The sequence below is a fragment of the Charadrius vociferus genome, unplaced genomic scaffold (genome assembly GCF_000708025.1).
Source record: "Charadrius vociferus isolate BGI_N301 unplaced genomic scaffold, ASM70802v2 scaffold161, whole genome shotgun sequence".
Lineage (NCBI taxonomy): Eukaryota > Metazoa > Chordata > Aves > Charadriiformes > Charadriidae > Charadrius > Charadrius vociferus.
Genome location: NW_009646928.1, coordinates 5,103,276 through 5,123,547, shown reverse-complemented (window position 1 = coordinate 5,123,547; position 20,272 = coordinate 5,103,276). Strand labels below are relative to the sequence as shown.

Genomic DNA, 20,272 nt, shown 5'->3' with positions numbered 1-20,272 from the left:
TGACAGAGATTTATGCAACACGACAGCCTAAGCGAGAAAGAACAGCAGCCATGGAAGCTATTTTACAGAACAGATTTATTTTTTTAAGGCTATTGTTGTTTTCATGATAGCTGTATTATTTTTTTTTTACATTGATACTTTCTTCAGTTTTGACCTTAAAGTTTTATTTTTAGGGTAGCTTTGAAAAATGAATTAGTAGGGCCTCCTGTTTCATACAGACATATGGGACACACTGTGTCTGGAAAAATCCCTTTAATGCACTTGATCAAGTACCTATAAGCTTAAAAAAAATATCTGAGGAACACTTAGTCTTTCTGGTAAACCCTCTTGCATGGCGTTACTGTTAGCCACTGGGCGATAAAAATTGTACTTTTTGTTTTGATAGATAAAATGTTACCATTTTAAATTATAATCATTTTAATAAAAATTATTTTAATGGGAATTTTAATAAAAAATATGGTAATAAAAGTGATGACTTAGTGTCCCAAGGCAGGAGATGGTCCTCAACTATGTGTATAATTTACCACCTATGGGAACAACCATAATGATGTTTGTATGTTTATTCTATTTGTAATCTTTTGACAGTTGTTCTCCCTGTGTCTAGTAAACCACAGGTTGGGTAAAACGGGCTTACTGAGTCAAGCCTTAAACTGTGTAATTTGGAGGAGTGGTGGGGGGAGTGGTAATGTGTAGAAAAGGGTTGTCTTGAATTTCTTGTTTCATGTTGGTGTGCAGCCTTATGAATAAATCACTGAAATCTCAATTTCTTGAATGACTGCTAAACAGTTATCTCTATTCTGTACTATAGTCAATAACTGAAAAAGGACCTTACTGAAATATTGAAAACTGAAGGGCTATAATAAAAAATCTTGATATCTAGCATTTAGGCATTCTGCAGGTCTCTGGCTTGCCATACAGGTGTTCTTAAATTTTGGAAACGTTAGAGATTCCTTGTATGTTCAATAGCCAGAGAAGTGCATAAACCAGGGATTATGCATAAAGAGAAATGGCAGAAATATCATATGTAGTCATGAAATAAATTATAACTGTTGTGGATAAAGAGGATGGTAATGAAGGGGAGAGGTTAATAACTGAGAAAAAGATGAATAAACGCATCCTACTGCGTATGTGTGCAGGCACGTGATGAACAAAGACAGCAAAAGGGCAAGTACAAAGAGCAGGCTGTGTTTCCAGGTTGCGTTAACCATGCTGGCGTTAAACAACTGTGTGCTATTAAAAGTTTTCCTTTAATTCGATTGGCCTCACCTTTGTTTATAGACAATTGCCAGTTTTGCCATAAATGGTCTGTGTGCAGCCGGCCTGTGCTGTGGCTGTCAGCTCGGGTGGAGCGCTGCACGGCTGGGGCTGCGCTGCGTCCAGATACAGCCCTGCAGCTGCAGCAGCTGCTTTCGCACAGCAAGGAGCTGGCAAGGAGCTGGCAAGGAGCTGGCAAGCCTGCAGGACCTGCCTTGACTCCGTGAGGAGGTTACTAACTGGGGCTCTGCTCCGCTGTACCTGGAAACTGAGCCACTCAAATGTCAAATGCTAAAAATCAAAATCTCAGCAACTGATACTGTTTCAGATGAGGAATTCTGAAAGTCCTGTTTGAAGATATCTATGTCTGAAGACCTTGCTCAGATAAAGTGACCTTTTCTGAGAGATAATGCTGTAGCGGTAATTATGTTCTTCATAGTATCATCCTTCCGTCTAATAATTGATACATTTTATGCATTACAGTTCTTATGTATCTGTCAAAAATATTTAATTCCATAAAATCTTGAAACACAGAGCTAAAAATTGTATTAATTGTTTAAATACATGAGAAAGGAGTATTTTTTTCCTTCCATGGAAAAAAATCCATTCCTTCCATCAGACTTGTAGTATATAAATGTGTTAAAGATCGTGTAGGACAGTTTTAGGTGATGATGAATATTCCTATTCCCCTTGGCGTCCTCGCATGCCATGGACTGCTAGACCCAAGGTAGTGGTGTTCATTTTCAAAAACCACCTTCTAGTTCCTGTTGACCGTGTGTGTCCAGCAGCTGCTAAAAAATCACAGTTCTGCATAGAGACTCTGCCTGGAGTCAGTGTTGCCCTTTTTGCGCAGAACAGATGATAGTGGCATCCACTGATATCACTTGTTACACAGGCAGATGGCATGTCAGTTCTTTTTTGAAACTGGCCAAGCAAGGAAGCCGTTACTAGAGCTCTTCTGGAGAAGTGTGGTGTTTACACTCTCTATGGATAAATTTTTAGGTTATGCGCTTTTGCTTCCCTGCAAACTGACTCCAAAGAGGCATGCAAGCCTTGCACAATCTGTGTCCCTCATTCCGAAAGGATCTTACTAGTTGATTAGTGTCAGTAAATTTTGTCTGGGCATATGTTCATGCTTTCCTATATATCCAAAAATATGTATTTTGTATGTCCTTCTGCTCTGTCTTGAGTTAAGCAGTGTCCTTAGCAGTAATTACAACCGATTTGAATGTACTATTTAAGGTACAGTGCATGCAAAATAACATTAATTGTTTATTAATGACTCGTGATAAGATGGTCTGAGAATCTGAGTTGTAGTTGGCTTGAAGTGAAAGGACCACATAAGTTATGGAGCACCTTGTCCCTGATGTTGGAAAATGTTCAACATTTCCATTCAATATCTAATAATAATTTTTTTTGAGGTCACATTAAGGCAGCCCTCTGCTCAGAGATTTTAGGAAGTATAGTAGAGTAAGAACATAGTGCTTTTGCAGTGCTGACTGTGCTTCCTTTCGTGGCCTCGGTGGCCGCTGAGGTGGTCGCAATTCTCCAGTCCCCTCACTGACATCTCTAACCTCTGCTTTTGGGTAATCAAATAAAATCCCGTAATCTTTTGCAGTTCCTGCCTGATCTGTTCTTGTAAGCAACATTCTCATAAATATGGACATATTCTGACTACTTCCTAGCAGTAACATGGAAGAGATGACTATGTAGTTACTCACAGAGCCTTAGCTCTTCCCCATAATAAGCTCTTGGGTGAGACAGAAGCAAACCCAAAAGATAGGATGTGTTTCAGAAAAAAAAAAAAATCACAGGTAATCTGAGGGCTCTGAATGTTTACATGCTTGTTTGCTTATACAGATTATCATATAATTTGTCTGACTCGTAACTATAAAGTTAATAAATAAAACCACGAACTTTATTGACGTTTACAACAAATGCATGTCAGCTCTTGCGCTGTCTTCCAGACAGGTGTATGGTGCTGGGGTGTTGCAGGTACAGTATGCCCGCGTTTTCTTGATGTTCAGCTTAATTCTATTTTAATACTGTTTTTGTCAGTGATATATTAAAAAAAACTCTGAAGAAACAACTTTGATGGTGTGGCATTGATAATTGCTAAAAGTGATAAGAACTATAAAAACTTGAAGAAATGCATTAATGGGTTCTTTACGACAGCTCATGGCAACTACAGTCTTACTGAGAGAGTTTGCTGGCCACTTTTAGGCATAAATGTACGGCAATGTAGGAAATTCATGTTCTAAATTTTGACAGCACACACATGGGCACCTCCACCCCTCCCCAAAAATCCACATAGTGGAAAAGCTCGTTCATGTGATCTAGTTTTTATCATAGATGACATTCTTTTTTTTTTTTCCGCTGGAAGTAATTAGATCACAGAGTCTTCTGCTTAGCTTCATTTAACTATTAATATTAGCGTGTAGCGTGTGAATAAAACTTAAGGTTGATTTCTTTACGTACAGGAAGTAGTGTGATTCTTTATGTATAGAAGGTAGTATGAAAGTAGTATCTCTTCGATAGAGATTGACAGACTAGAAGCACTTTTATTGCAGCATTTGGTATTCCTACCAGTAAGCAGCCATGTCAGGAGTTCTGTAGCCGAGGTCTAAAACAAATTACTATAAATGTAGACCTTATGTGGAAGATACCGAAGTTTACAGATGAAGATTCAAAGGCATTTGCTAACTTCTGCAATTTACAGGCACAATTACCATCTATTTTCTCATGCAGGATATATACGTATTTTTAAGATCAACTTTCTATCTTTTCTTTCTTTTAATATTTTACTATAGTTTTATCTCTTACTCCATTTGTGGCTGGTTCTTTTACTTGGTAAAAAAGCTGCTTGCCCTTCAGTAGCTGTCAATATTTCTTCCGAAATAGCGGCGAGATCCAAATAACATCAATACTGTTATATCAGAAATTGGATACATCCCAGAATGGTTTAGATACCTCCTTCAGCAGAAGCAGGATTTTTGTAATATGCACTTTCCTGTGTGTAAAAGCTTACAGGCAGTGAAGGTTCTGACTCAGAGTATTTGTTTTCATGCTAAATTGAAAGAGAATGTCACAATATCAAAATTACCCCATTTTCCAAACTCTAAAAAATTGGTTTTATTAAAGATAGTTTTGTTTTGAAACTGTGCCATATATGAAAAAGAACAGTATATTAAAACAATATTTAATATCATGCAAAATTGACACACCCCTATCAACTAGTCTCTTCTAATAAAATAACTCTCTTCCCCTAATAGAAGCTTCCTACAAATATTTTTGATAGGCTCTGTTGATATGAGATTTGCCTAAACTTGAATGTAAGTTTAAGCATGCCTAATGTAACGGAATTTGTCTTTTGATTCCTCTATGTACATCCTACACCTTTCTTGGAACACCCTTCTCTGAGACCGTGTACGTGGATATTGGACCTGAGTTTGTTTATTTGCTTTATATTTATAATCTAACATACCTGCAGCATGTCTGAAGAAGTCCGTGTTATTTATAGAATAAACCATACTTCTAGCTGCTTCTTGGTATTTAGAAAAAATACTAATATTCCAATGTTTTGCTGAGCCCCAAGTAGTTATATGATTATGTCAGTAGGGCGTACTGGCTGTAATTTGGTTACAGGACTGTATTTTCTAATATACTTGGTTTTCATACAGTAGGTAGATAATGCTTTTTTGTTTTTGGCTGAATTACATCATGTAAAAGTTTGGGGGTTTTACATTTGTGGTAATTAAGATTTCACAATATAATTAGATTAGAGAATGAACTGTGTATTAGCTGTGACAGTAAACCAGACCTGTTACGAAACCAAGGCTGAAGGCCACGCGCTTCCAATCTCTAGAGACGGTGCAGCTTTAGATTAGCAGTGTACATCATGTTGCTCTTACTGCTTTTACAGAATGGTTCCAAGTCTTCCAAGAGCAGTCAGGCACCTTTTAAATCATTTTATTGCCTGAATTCTGGCAGTTAGGTCTCTCATTCACACCTGCCTAATTGCTGCCTGTAAACTGCAAAGCAGTGACTTATTATCTACATTCTCAACATCCTATTGCCTTTTTGCAATAAATCAAATAAATCAGGCTGCTTATTTTAAAAATCAAGGAGTGCCTCCTATCTTTGTTTGTCTCTCTTTTTCTCTCTAAAGGCTCACCACTGTTGCCAGTGAGAAACAGTAGATCAGTATCATTGGAAGGAGTTACTAAATGTCCGTAGAAAAAAGAACAATATTTAACAGTTGAAATTTGGCATTTGTTTTTAAACAAATCCATTTCATACGACACTGCATATGTATAAGAAAAACTGAGCCCAAGTGTGAAGGGAATAAAAAAAGACTAGATGTAATTTTTTTGTTAAAATTCTGCACATTAGAATTATAATATATATAGACACATATGTGTATTCAGTAGACGGCAGCAGAAAGAAGGATGAAGGTAAAGAAAAAAAGTGGATCTGATTGCTAATCAGCATTATTCCTATATTATTCTGTGATGATGATGGTGTGAATTTCTGAGACAGTCTGAAACACTAAACATACTGCCTTTATAGTTTTTCTAACACTAATTTCTCACATTTTAGATTATAAGAGATAGGAATCGTTTCTGCAAATGTGATCCAATGCTTTAAGGATGTGCTTGGAGATGTCTTACAGCTAAGCCGTGCTGACAGAGTAGTAACAGTGTGTGTAGACCTGTGAGAGACTGGCTCTGCTTTCTCCTCCCAGCTGTCATACACAACGTGTTGTTTTGTTTGCAGCATTTTGAAGAGGAGCAAGCCAGTGGATCACTGTCTTTGAGGTGACACTGTGAAAGAAGTTCCTTTTGCTGGGATTTATGTGCTTCCTTGGTAAAAGGATAAAACATTTCTACAACTCTATGGGAAAACACATCTGTCCTGGCCAAGAATTTCTGTCCTAAAGTAGACAATAGTGTTCATGACTGTAGCAGTTTGTAATGGCTTCTAGGTTTGCATATATGGTAAATATTTCTAATGTTATCTTCCCATTTAGACTGCACACCTTGGAACCTCAGTGCGTATGTAGTCAGGTATTGTTAAGGTAAATGGAACTAGGCAAGTGGCAAATTTGCTATGTGGCTACACGTTATCATTCATACTGTAATCTGCATCTGTTCTAGCTTCTTCAATCCTGAAGAGAGAGAAGAGGAAGAGAACAAAAAATGTCCATTTTAACTGTGTTACTGTGTATTACTTCACGAGAAGGCAAGGCTTCACCAGTGTTCCCAGCCAAGGGGGAAGCACGCTGGGAATGTCCACTCGCCACAACAGCGTGCGCCAATACACGCTCGGAGAGTTTGCAATGGAACAGGAGAGGCTTCACCGAGAGATGTTAAGAGAGCACCTAAGGGAGGAAAAACTCAATTCTCTAAAATTAAAGGTAAAATTATTTATAAGTTTAATCCCTGCCTTTATTTAAATGAGCCGTGTCAGAGCTACCTGCGCCCAATGTATGTGTGTTAAACAAAGCCATTTCCTTTCTGTCAACTCCATTTTCAATCGAAACAATGGCAATTTTCTTGGGTTTTTTTTTCATTTTCCTGAAGGCATACTTGTGTTCAATATTACCAAGTGCTGTTGTAGCTCTTACTGATATCTCCCTCAAAGTGCTTTACAGGGAGGTTGTTGTTTACTCCCGGTTTTCAACAGAGAGGAATGCAGAGGCAGAGGGTGGTAGAAGTTAGCCTTGGACAGGGTGTCCAGCAGAAATCTGGAAGTGCCAGGAAGCGTAGAAGTCTTCTGAGCCCTTGCACAGTGCCCTATTAGACGAGGGAATGGTAGCATCCGAAGTACAGAAAGTGAAACAGCTTATTTTCTGGGCCAACTTAAGCGGGTTCGGCAAAAAGTAAGAAACAGTAATCCTAAAAATGTTTTCTTTTGTCAGTGTACCCATTTGTATGATAGTGTGTCTTTAATATTCCACCAAAGGATGTCTGTATTAAAGAAGGAATATGTCAGACAAATTAACCAACTATATCAGTTTAGCTAATCAGAACAAATCTTGGCTACAGTTTTGAAGCTCTCTTTTTAAATACAGCATAGGTGAAACTGTGTAATTGAGTAGAGGAGAAAAGAGAAGGGGACTGTGGTCTTGGAAGTGTCCCTTCTGTCTCTTTAATACCGGTGGCAAAACTTCTGGTTTTGTTATGTTTTTGTAGTGGATGAAAAGACTTCCTGTGTAATGGCTTGTGTTATATGTATTCTGGGCTCTTCTTCAGCTGAATCCTGTAATTAAAAGTGAACAATATTTGGAATTGTAACTGAACTGCTGTGCTCCATAGCCCCTTCTACTGTGATATTATATCTCAGTTCCAGATACTACTACAATTGGCCAGAGCAATCTGGCACCTTCTAAGTTTAAGAAACGCCTTTCAGCAGTTTTCGTATAGAATGAACTATGTTCATGAGTTCTAAGTCTGAACTCCTGAAGAAGTATGTATGACCCTTACTATTGTAATTATTTTTTTCAGTTTCCTAAATTGTTTTTTAATATAATAGCTAAATAGATTCTTAAGTAGTTCATAAAATTTGAACTGTCATAATGAAACATACATACATACATACATATACAAACCAACATAAAAGCACTGAGGACAAAGGCATATTAAAGACCGCTATTTGGCCAGGTTGGAAACCGAAGGCTAGAGCGTTACTGACTTATCGCTAGGTAGAGATTATGCCTCTGGACATCTCGCATCACAGGAGCTTCAGAGCATCAAGTGTGAATCGAGCTGTATCAGTGTAACCAATGACTGTGTAGATGCCTTGGCTGACTTCCAGGAGTCAGCTCAAAGAGAGGAATCCCCAGTGGAGTGAGTAAAGAATAGTAAGGCATGCAGATATTTCACATTTCCTTGCCCTTTTTTATAGCTAGAAAATAGATCAAGAAAAATCACAGATCCTGTTTAGCTCTAAAGATTGGGTGAGGCCTTTTAGCCTTCATCTGTATGCTTGGCTCTTTGTGCTTTCATAATTCTCCTCTTGGCTGGGATGGATCTCCTTTCTTCATTAACTTGCTTCACTCCAGCCCGATCTTTTTTTTGGGACATAGACTCTACTTTCTGCTCCCCTTCCAAATACAGCGTGTTCTTCCATCTCCCCAGCCACTTTCTCTCCCAAAAGCAAATTTCACTCACTGGATGAGTGAAGAGTCACTGTAAAGCATTGAGCGTGTTCTATTTGCTTAAGATGAGGTCGTGCTGATTTCCCATTATAGAGACGGAAGAGGTGCTTGGTCATTCACATGGTTTCTAAATGAACACAAAAAGAAAACGCTGTAGAGTTCTAAGGTGACAATGTCAGCAATTATGATCTTTAATTAAAATGTACTAATTGGGATTTGCATCAAAATTACTGTACATCACAGAAAAATAAAGAAAATGAGAAAAATAAGTAGGGTAAAGTTGGCTTAAAAAGGTTTTTCTGTTTGAAAACCATTGTGCAAACAGAAAATAAAAGTTTTTAGTGTGGTTTTTAATTTTAGTTTCCCTGGTTTTTTTAATTTTTTGCATTGGATTAAAATATGCAAGTCTGTAGGTAGAAAGCATTCTGTCTTGTAGAATTTGTTCAAAAAATTAGAAATACAGGAATATATTGGAATTGAGTCTTCGGAAGATTAGGTACTGTTTATTATTTTACTTGCTAAAAGTGAAGAGCCAAATAAGAAACTTCTCTTAATTAAAAGCAGATAAAGACTTCAAAATCATCTTCAAGTCACTTTAGCCATTTAGCACCAGCACTTTGGTGTAAACACTGCTGACAGTGGCATAAACACTTGTTAGCAGCAGAGTGTGAAAATTCTAATGGCTGTCTGGACATAAAAGCCATCTTGTCAAGATGAAAAGTACAAGGAAGGCTTTGCTTTAGTATGTTGTCATTTGAGAAAACATTATGAGTAAGCACCATAAATTAGCTGGAAGAGTCCTTATTGCTTACTCATAATGTCTCCTCAAATTAAGATCTATTAACATGATTAGCATGACCCTAGTGATGTTAAGGCTCCCAGGTCTGTGGACGCAGTTGGTTTCCTTTGTGAAATTGTAAGGAATGGTTTCCAGCTAGTGCAGGCAAAAGTGTTTAACCTGAATTTTTCACATTTTACAGAGTTGAAGTGAATTTCACCCAAAGGGTTCACGTATTCGTTGGCCCTTGCCTTGTTCTGTTGTTATGACGTTGACCTTTAGCTTTATAAGAGAAATTTTACACATCTACATATCAATTTTAATTCGGATGAGCAATATTATGACAATCAAGAGAACCTAATGTTCCCCTGAAGTTCTGTATTGGAAAATGTATTTGATAGTTCTTGGTAATCTTCTTCCCTTTGTAGCTACCCAATTACTTGTTTGAGAAATGTTTGACTCTTTCATTTCATTAATTCTTTTGTTCTTTGTGTGACAAAATTGAGGGAAAAAAATCAGAGGAAACAGCAATGAAGTCATCCAGCAAAGGAGCCAGGAGCTAAGGTGCTTTGAAATGGCAAACTGCTGTCTAATCCCACTTGGTGCCCAGGCATTTGACTTCCCAGCTGGCTGCATGCGTACAGCATTCAGCACAGGACTGCAGCCCATTCCTTAATGCTCTGCCACTGTGCAGCAAAGCCGTAAAGATTTGCAGGAGGAGGAGGAGAAATACATGACAGGTTTGGTACGGTTCTATAGGTGCCTTTGTAAGCTGAGAAGTTACAGCATTCACCTCGTGGGTAAGAGCCCTGAAACTTAATTTTTATTAAGTAGTAATTGAATAAAATACTAAAATAATTACAGAAGCAGGGATTATACTTCTTCCCCTTCCCCAGTTTCAAACTTAAACTCTGATAGGCAGTTAAATAACAGGGATCTGCTTAAAGAGTGATTTGAGCATTGTGTATTTAAAACTAGAGAAATCTGAATTCTTAGGTAGGTCATTCTCCTATTTTTTATATATATGTGTATATATATATAAAGAAAGCAAAGAAGCATAACTATACTGCACTCAGTTGTACCTAACAAGCAAAAAAATGAAAAATTTTTTTAAAAAAATCAAGGATGCCGTTCTGGATTTGAACATTCAGGCTGAGTTGCATGTACAGCGAAGTATTCCCTCCCACTAGCTTCAGACAGCTAATTCAAGATACATTTGATTACTCTGTGGATTTACGCGTCTCTCACTGTAGATGATACAGAAAAAGGATGGCTTCTAATGTTGTCTTTCCTACCTTACTGAACTAATATGTTGAAATACCTGCTGTAAATAACATCTCCGTTGCCCCAGGGCCAAGCAGAACTGATTAGGGAGCTATTACCCCCTCTTTTTCCAGCCACTGTGAAGTGAAATGAATAATAGGAAATAGAGTAAGAACACAATGTGAAGGAAGTTTGAGAGGACATTTTGAAAATGCCTGCATCTAAGATGAAGAAAGAGCTGGAAGTATATGCACATAAAGGGATTTGAATGTTATAGGGATAACAGACGTGGTAAGTGAACCGAAACATGAAATAAAATGAAGGCACTAAACTCTGAAGGCTGCAGTTACAGAGGAAGATTGAGAATACATCAAAAAGAGAAGGAAACAATAATGCCTCTAAAGCAGAGTTATAGCAGTGGCAGAACACCTCTGCATGAACTAAATACAGTGCTGAATTGCTAAGAGGGGATAATTACTGGTCTCAGGAGAATTTTTCTTTGTGCAGTATCATGTGTACACGTACACTGTACGTAAGGACTACCAGTCATGACACTGAGACTCTCCTCCTTCAAAGGGAAGAGTATTGCTTTTAACCTGACTTTACAAGTCAGGAATGATTAGGGTGGGGTTTTTTTCTGATTGTCTTACACAGTTGTTATAAACACAAAACAGCAATTACAAAAAAGAGTGAGTAGTCAGTAGGAGTTCATCGTTGAATAATTCAATAATGCCATAAATGACAGTTACAATCCAAAAGACTGTGGAAAGGACAAACTGTTAATATAAATGAGAAAATGAAACAGCTTGGAATGTAATAAAAGCAGGAACAGTGGAATAGGTAAGATTCAGGACTGCTTTCTTACACCTAAGATGATGGAGATGACAGGACTTAGTAGCAGAAAAATGGGGAGTTACCTTTACAGAGATAATTGTTAAATGTCTAAACATTGAACTGCACAAGAAACAGGCAATGGTAGTGATGACTTCAGTAATTTAAAAATGGTGTCTAAAAATGTATTTGGGATAACAGGCCAAGCTGGAATTTTCTGTAAGTAAATAAGGGAAACCAGAAAGAATTTAAATGGCCATTTTTCTATAGGTAGGAAACATTCAAATTACATTCACTGGGGACCATTTTTCTGAGGTCATGGTGATGACACTGTTAATGCAAATGAGACTTACGACTTTGCCAATGTATAATTACCACGTAGTTGCACCATGACTAAAAGTCACAAACGTATAAAACCAGATGCTCGTCTAGTGTAAATCAGCAACCTCATCAATTGGGAACATTACACAGAGTGGGGTGAACATGGGCACTCTGTTTGTTTGTTTATTTTTCCGTTTTAAGCAAAATTATTTCATAGAACAATAGTAAAAGAAAAAGGATTTATTATGTGACAAAATAAATCATATAACTGCACTTGCTTGAACTTTTTAACATTTGATATTCTTTTGATTCTCAAGCAATTTTTGCTGTAGAAGAACTTTTATAAACCCTGTAGCTGTGTTATCTGGCAGATATAACCAGGGAGCTCTACCATGGGATGGGAATACTAACCTTCCTTCAGTGCAGTAATTTTTTTTTTTTCCTTTTCTCCTTGAATATATACACCGCTTTCTATAGGAGACGAGTTACAAGAGGATGGTACAGAACCACGTGCTCTTACAAAAGTGTCACTGGATGTTTGTGCTTGATGCTCATGGCCATTTAGTTTTGAAACATTTAATTTTGAGCACTAGACTATACATAGGTAATAATACAGTGCCAGGATACCAGGATCTATAGAGGCTCAAAAATTCATATCCCTAGGAAAGGAGCACGAATCTTCTAAAAACTTTTCTCAAGATCCTCCATAAGAGATTAGCAACTTACTTTGTTTTTTCCAAGTTTATTCAGTCATTAACTACCTAAGAATAATCTGGACTGGATAATGAAGTACTAAAATGGGTGAAAACACAAAGCTAAATGGGTTATTGTCAAGACCAAAGAGGACTAGAAGGAACTTCAGAAGAGCTATGTGCATCAGACTATGAAATACATTGTACATAAACATGTCATGTAGATAGAAAGGGGCAAAATTAAGTGACTTTCAGGCTTAAAATTGTCGACTCTAGAAGCAAATATAGACATCTGCCCAAAGGATTAAGTGGAAATACTGCTGTGTGACCTCAGCTGTACAAACATCAAATAACTTGTCAGGCTAAAGAGGAACAGGATAGCGAGTGTACATGAAATACACCATTTTACAAATCTGTTATGCATCACAACCTAAAACAGTGTTGGTAGTATAATTACTATCTTAAAAGATATATTGAAGACCCAGAGACAGGAACTAGACCCAATTAAGGGCTCAAAAATTATCTCGTGAAACAATATAGAAAAGACTAGAATTTTAGAAAGGCATGAGATCTGAAAAATAATGACAGATGGTAAAGAACATAACAGATAACAAATTAAAAACTTAAAAAAAAATAATGACAAACATGAAACTAAAAATGTGTATTTACTTCGTATGTTAAATGTGAAAAAACTTCCTTTTCACCTCATCTGTAATTGTATTCTGGAACTTACTGGCAGTCATGCAGCATTTTTACATATGGCTTTCCACATTCATAACGCATTACACATATTTACATCTATGACACATATATATGTGTGTAAGTATAGTCTAAGGACTTTGTTAATTGTTCTGTGCACCAGATGACAAAGAATGGTACAGTGGAATCTGAAGAAGCCAATACCCTGACACTGGATGATATTTCCGATGATGATATTGATCTGGACAACACTGAAGTAGATGAGTACTTCTTCCTCCAACCCCTGCCGACAAAAAAGCGAAGGGCGTTGCTCCGAGCTTCTGGAGTGAAGAAGATTGATGTGGAAGAAAAACACGAGCTGCGGGCCATCCGCCTGTCCAGAGAGGATTGTGGCTGTGACTGCCGTGTGTTCTGTGATCCAGAAACTTGCACCTGCAGTCTTGCAGGCATAAAATGTCAGGTAAATGTCTGTATTATTGATGTTATTTAACTATCGAGGGGAGGGGGAGGGGGGTGTGTGTGCACACACGTGCATGCACTTTTTGTTGTTAAAGTTATGAATACTGAAAATTAATTAAGTTAATTATTAAACATAACACCTGTGTCTCTCAAACCAGTTTTTTTAAGGCCCAGATTTAAAAGCATAGAGTGTGCAATACAATCTCCTTAAACATCTTTCTTTATTTTATGATTGGTTAAGGCACATACATTGTTTAGTTTTAGGGCGGTTTTTTTGTTGTTACACAAATATTCTGCTCCTCCTATTCCTCTTTGGCCTCTATCTAAATATGCAAATGCAGACAACAGAAGAATCAGTAGGCTGCATATTTCAGAAGAGATATTACCCTTTATTTTAGAGACAATTCACATACTGTCCAAATGTGAATTATAGTCCAAACTCAGTGAGAAACAATAAATGAAACTCTGTGGTACCATCCTTTGTTTAACATGCATGATAAATTTGCACGTAGGCAATAAAAAATACATCTGCTAATAGAGCAGGTAGTTTTTCCTCTGCAGACTGAAAAGGTATTTTGTATTGTACATTTACATAGTGGCCTACGTACAGCTGTAGATGTCCCAAAATGTTCCCTAAAAGATGTTTCCACTAATTCTCCTGAGTCGCTGTTATGCAACTGAGTTGATTTCTTCCTGAATGCATTTTTCATCATTTCTTAAATGCAAGCTAAACTTTCTCTGCTATTTTAAATAATATATGCTCTTTGCTGTTTCTGTTTTCATCTTCACGTGTGGGGAAGATGTAGTACATTGTGTTATATGGTTCTCCTCTGCATCGTATTTGATGTTTAGGTATTATAGTGTAGATGAAAATCATAGACCTTAAGCTATCTAATTGCACTATCCCACTTGTGGACTCAGTCATGTCTTTAGAAACTTAAGATGGCTGTGAATAGCTATATCAATTAGATATATTAGATATATCAAGTTCTGCCCACAGGCTGTTGAGCTTACAATATTGTATCTACAATTGATCGTACTGTCTTTTAAAATGTAGTAGGTATTCTAAGGGCCTAAGAATAATCTGCACTGGATAATGAAGTACTAAAATGGGTGAAAACACAAAGCTAAATGGGTTATTGTCAGGACCAAAGAGGACTATATGTAGAGGACTATATTTTTTGTTTACTTTCTGGGGTCAGGTGTTCCCACTGGCAACTTTATAAAGTTTTTTTTATATAATTAATTTTGTTTCGATCAGTTTCTAGTTTCCATGACTTTTACCAAATTTTAAGACTCTTCCTGGTAGTATTTTTGCCTGGATTTGGGCACAACATGAAGTAAAGCTGCAGCAGATCCGTAAATAGAAAAACTACCTATTGTTTTGTTCCACTGTGCAATGCGTTCACCTAGGGAACAGAAACATATTCTTCCTACTGTGCAACGTGATTGCATGTATGGGTCCCTTCCCGTTCCTATCAGTAGTGCTAAATTCCCGGGCTAACCCTGTGAATTATTGTTCGCTTTGACTATTCTTACAAGTACTTCTCAGGGTGAACCCCACTTTGCTATTGTATTTCTCTAGGCTGTCTAGGTTCTGTCATAGTACCAGGCTTATGCTATGTATTCTTAATCTGTATTCTTTTTTTTAAAAGGTGGATCGTATGTCTTTTCCATGCGGTTGCACTAAAGAAGGGTGTAGCAATACAGCAGGTAGAATTGAATTTAATCCTATCCGTGTACGGACTCACTTTTTGCACACAATAATGAAACTTGAATTGGAGAAAAATAGAGAGCAGCAAGTTCCAGCACTAAATGGCTGCCACAGTGAGATCAGTGCACACACTAGTTCTATGAGTCCAGGACCCCATCCGGCTGAATATTCAATTGCAGAAAATTTTGAGATTGAAACGGAACCTCCGGCTGCAGTTATGCATTCTCAGGCAGCCGAGGACTTGGGCTGCCCAGGGGAAGAGGAGGAAGAGGAAGATGGGAGTAGCTTTTGTAGTGGAGTTACAGATTCTAGCACACAGAGTTTAGCCCCTAGTGAATCAGATGATGATGAAGAGGAAGAGGAAGATGAGGAGGAAGATGAGGAGGAAGAAAAAGCAGATGATTTTGTAGAAAGCATGGGCTCCCATGCTGATATGGTGCCTCTTCCTTCTGTCCTTTGCTACTCTGATGGAACTGCTGTGCATGAAAACCACTCTAAAAATGCCTCATTCTATACTAACTCTTCAAACCTGTATTACCAAATAGAGAACCATGTTGCTGGCACTGCTAACCAGATCGGTGAGACTTATTCAGAAAGGGATGCTGTCAAGAATGGTAGTCTTTCTCTGGTGCCTTACAACATGACTTCAGAACAGTTTGTTGACTACACACGGCAATCAGAGGAAACTTTTAGCAGCCCTCATTACCCTTCTGCAAATCCCTCAGTGATTGTTTGCTGCTCATCTTCTGAAGGTGATAGCAGTGCTCCATGTAACAGTTTATACACTGAGCATAGGCCAAGTCACCCTCAAGTGGAATTTCACTCGTACTTGAAAGGTCCTTCTCAAGATGGCTTTGTTTCAGCTTTGAATGGCGACAGTTGTGTACAAGAGCACCCTGCCGAGAATTCACTGAGCCTCCCAGAAAAGAGCAGACTGCACGAAGAGTGCATCAAATCACCGGTGGTAGAAACGGTACCTGTTTAATATTAAAATTATTCTAGGACTGACTGCCTGTATTAAAATGCACTCACATTGGATTTCCTAGAATCTTACTTTTTTAAGAGGTAGACAACACTTGGACTATAGTCAATGTTCCAGACACATTTTGTTTTCTCAAGCTACACTGGCAGTGGTATTGCACAAAACCAGTTCCTGTAAAGATTTAAATAAAAATAATCAAACTGTCTTTTGATAAAAATAAAACACGTAAGTAAAAAACACACCCAACATATTTCAAAGTAGCCTACCTGTCAAAGTACGTGAAACCTGCCAAGCTATCTGAATCAAAGCTTCGTGTTTTGGATTGTCGGGCCTGTGCAAAATTGTTAAAAATGATACTTTGAAATAATCATGTTTAGAGTCCTAATTTTCAACATATCTGAAAAGATGGTAAGTTTAATGTAAAAGTAACTACTGTATAAAAAAGTTTTAATTGTTCTGTACTGTATGTATTTTATTTATGGTAGTTTAGTATTCATGTTTTGATAAAAATGAACAGCATGTTCATTTGAGCAGAAGATCCATAGGTAGTTACAAAGAGCATGTCCGCTTTTCATCTGGAGTACCATGTATTCTTCCTTGGGTTTTTTGTTTTGGTTTTTTTTTTTGTTTGTTTTTAAATACCATTTTCGGTATTATCTTAAAATGTGTTTTTAGAGTGTACTGTTTTCTCTTTTACTGTTCTTGACAAACAGAATAGTCAGAAAGGGGGCATTTACATCTTCTAGAAAGGTGAAAGGTAGACAATCCTCCATTACAATTAAAATCAGTGGCATTCCAGAACTAGTATCCCCTCCCCAAAGAAAAATGATCCTGTATATAATGGCAAAGCAGTAGCTTAAGCTTGCACAGCACCTTTTTAGCCCAACAAACATTCAGATACTTATGCACTTTAGTGCCATTTTGCAGTACTGTATTAACTGCGGGAACTGTGAATTATTTTGGAGAAATGCCATAGCTCCAGACTCTGAGGTGTATGTACAAACTTAAAATTCATTGTAACAAAACCTGTATGTTTTTCCCAAGCCAGTTTATGAATATGTCAGTGGGTAATTTATAAAAACAGAGTCTTGCTGATCAAAGTTTAAATGAAGCATGGAAAAAAATGTGGAAGTGTCTAGATTTCCTAAATATTTAGAAGTTTTTATGAAATATGAGACTGGCTTTTGTGGACTTCTGATTGTATCTCAAATGTACAGAGTCATTTGGTCTAATTAGGAACCAGTAGATTCAGTGAGGAAAGAGGTTCAGAAATTTCATATCTGCTGAAGTTTGCAAGCAAAAAAGCACGTGCAACATGTGGATATCTGTTACTTTGTAATCCATTTGTTTTTTTTTTAAATGAAACGGGAATTAAGTACCTGCTGTATCTCAATGTTTAATTTATTAACCAACCTTGCTTTCTTCTAGAAAAGGAGGTATAGGAACCTGCTTTTCTCTACACTGATAATCCTGCATTGCCTTATTTTGATTTCAAAGTCTATTTTAACATTTTTATTCTTCTAATACTGAAATTTTATTTATTATGCATCAAGTGGGTTGAAACGTATCCCTGTCTTGTTTGTCAAAAATAAGGATCCGCATCTTAGTTTTTATCTGTGTCAAATCTAGATGGTTAACAGTATGCATGTGAACACAGTGTACATTTTAGCTCTGTAACAGTGACTTCTGGTTAAAAGCTCTTTAAAACATCATGTACAGTACTCCAGTAGAAAAACTGCCAGGTTTAAAATACGCTTTTTAAAAAATAAGCTGACGTCATTGTTTTTATATGAAGTCTGCAAATTAAATTTAAATTAGCAAAATATTTTTACTCCATGTAGTAGCTGGAAAGGTTTTTTATTTACTTGTTCCACAAGAAGTCCTACACGTTTTATATGAACTGCATTGAAAATTCCTAATTCTCTAGGGACTGGATTCCACACTTGAAACGTATTCCATCTCCTGGGAAAGTGCAGATACGTTGGTTATCTGGCTCAGCAGTTCCTTAGCCTCGTTTCCTCTTAGTCACAGAACACGCTAGTCTTTCTCTAGAGGCGGAGTAGCCAGGTAAGCACATGTATTCTCCAGTTCCATATAGCAAATACCCATCCTTATTTTTAAAGAGAAACATAAAAAAAAGTTCTGTATCTGAGAATAATAATAATACTATTCTGTTCAGGATATTCTATGGGCAATTGTAACACCTCTGTGTATATACACACTTTGCATTAACAACAGGCTTAAATCTGGCACGCTCACTCAACACCAGCACCAAAAGCACAAATCCCTTCTACTTGAGCTGGGACAGTAGCTGTGAATCAGTAGCAGCTTTTTAACCTCAGAGTGTGTTGGCTACTGGAGGATCATGCACATTTTACCAGGGTATTTCTCTCAGGGGAAAGTTAAATGAAATATTTTTTTTCATTATTCACCCCCTTCCTGAGCAATAAGAAATTATTTTCTTGGCCCCTGTGCTTTCACATGAAAAATATCTTTAATAATATTAGCAAGCACAGTAAGTGATTAACTTTATAAAATACATCTCAGCTAGCTTTAAAATACTGAGATGATGGTTATTTAATGTTTCCATTGGCACAGGCTTCAGACCCCAGGCCTCCTTAATATTAGCATCTGTATAAATTTCTGAGTACTTTGATGTATATGTTCCATGCCATTGGGGGATCAGGGGTGAATACAGTTAAATTCTCTGAAGCTTGCAGCACAGGATAACAAGCAGTAGCTTGGGATGGGGTGGAAGGGGGTCGAGAAGGCAGTGACTATATAAAGAACTTGCACTACACTATTTTCGCTTGCTTGAAGTAGCTAATTCCTGGGAGTCACAAAGTAAAACATGCAGAATAAAGATTTATGTTGAAAAATATTCTTAACTACCTAGCGATAATGAAGATAGTAATACCTTTCTTTTGATCCGATCAGATGGTTTGTGATCAAGATTTGATCTCAGGATACAAAGTAAACCAATCTTGTGTAGTTCTTGCAACAAGTTACAAAGTCAAAACCGTTTATAATTTATGGAGATTTCCTGGTAGCTATACTAATAATATGAACAAGCCTAATAACATAGGAGAAAACCCCCAGAAACGTCTTTTTTCAATATAGTCTAAACCTATTCCCCAAACAATTCCGTACCAGCAAGTAACAAAGCTAAGGCCTTTTCTAGCATGTATAAGCTGACTAGAGTGGGGAAAAAAAATAAAAATAGTCACAGCCCTGACCAAAACATATAGGCTAATTTAGCTGGGAAATCTAGAGTAGGCTGTAGAAATCAGGTGAGAGTCTAGATTCCCACCCCTTGATTAGACTTTCACGTTTGTTTAGAAGAAAAAAGTACTCTTCATATAAGGAAAAATAAATCATGGGATGGGACATGTTTTAATGTTATTTTCTGGGCTAGTATATAATAATATATGATGTGTCCCATTTCCCAGTTGTTTAATGTTCATGTTGGTAACCAGCCCTTTCGTTTTCCGTAAGCTTATTTCTGCATGCTACAAGTGTCACGTTACTCAGTGATAAACAGCAGTATTTGCTTCTGTATTGACACAGTGTATCATTTGTGGAAATGTTTGCTTTACTGATAGCTGTATCAGCTTTATTCCCCAAGATAAGGGCTACTGATAATCACTCCTAAGAAGCCAGGTAATAAATTGGTAGATAGTTTACGGTTACACTATGTAGTTCAGAAAAATGAGTCATAACAAAAGCATTTCCCTCTGTTAAAATAAAACAGAATTTTCACACAGATCACTGGAACAGCACCTAAAAGTGGATGCCTTTTTGCCTATAATGGGAACTTTGCCTCTTGGAAAAAATGCATTGTTAAAGTTTATATATAAAGCTTTTACTGACATTAGACATAAAATTAGAACTTTTCTGGCAAAATTGCAGCAATTACAATTGTCTTCTAAGACCTATAGCTCACACCCACTGGAACATTCCTAAAAAAAATTAAAAGCTGGTCAATAAAAGTTTCTAATATTTCTTTCCTATTTAAAAAAAAAAAAAAGTTAATTCTTTGAGTGCTATGCCATTTTGATTAGAAAATGCTAGATTTTTAAAGTTTTAATATTTTTCATTTACATAAGTTCCTGCTAGTGAA

At 37.1% G+C, this 20,272-nt stretch overlaps 1 protein-coding gene across 1 annotated transcript in view; it reads left to right on the top strand.

Annotated features, from left to right (window-relative positions):
- CSRNP3 (cysteine-serine-rich nuclear protein 3) overlaps nucleotides 1–16,194 on the top strand; it is a 31,818-nt gene extending 15,624 nt beyond the window's left edge. Inside the window, exons 3-5 of the mRNA XM_009894602.1 lie at nucleotides 6,411–6,670; nucleotides 13,161–13,457; nucleotides 15,112–16,194. Coding sequence (XP_009892904.1) covers nucleotides 6,411–6,670; nucleotides 13,161–13,457; nucleotides 15,112–16,155 — 1,601 coding nt within the window. The 3' untranslated portion in view covers nucleotides 16,156–16,194. The remainder of the gene's footprint in view (nucleotides 1–6,410; nucleotides 6,671–13,160; nucleotides 13,458–15,111) is intronic.
- The last annotated feature ends 4,078 nt before the right edge of the window (nucleotides 16,195–20,272 follow it).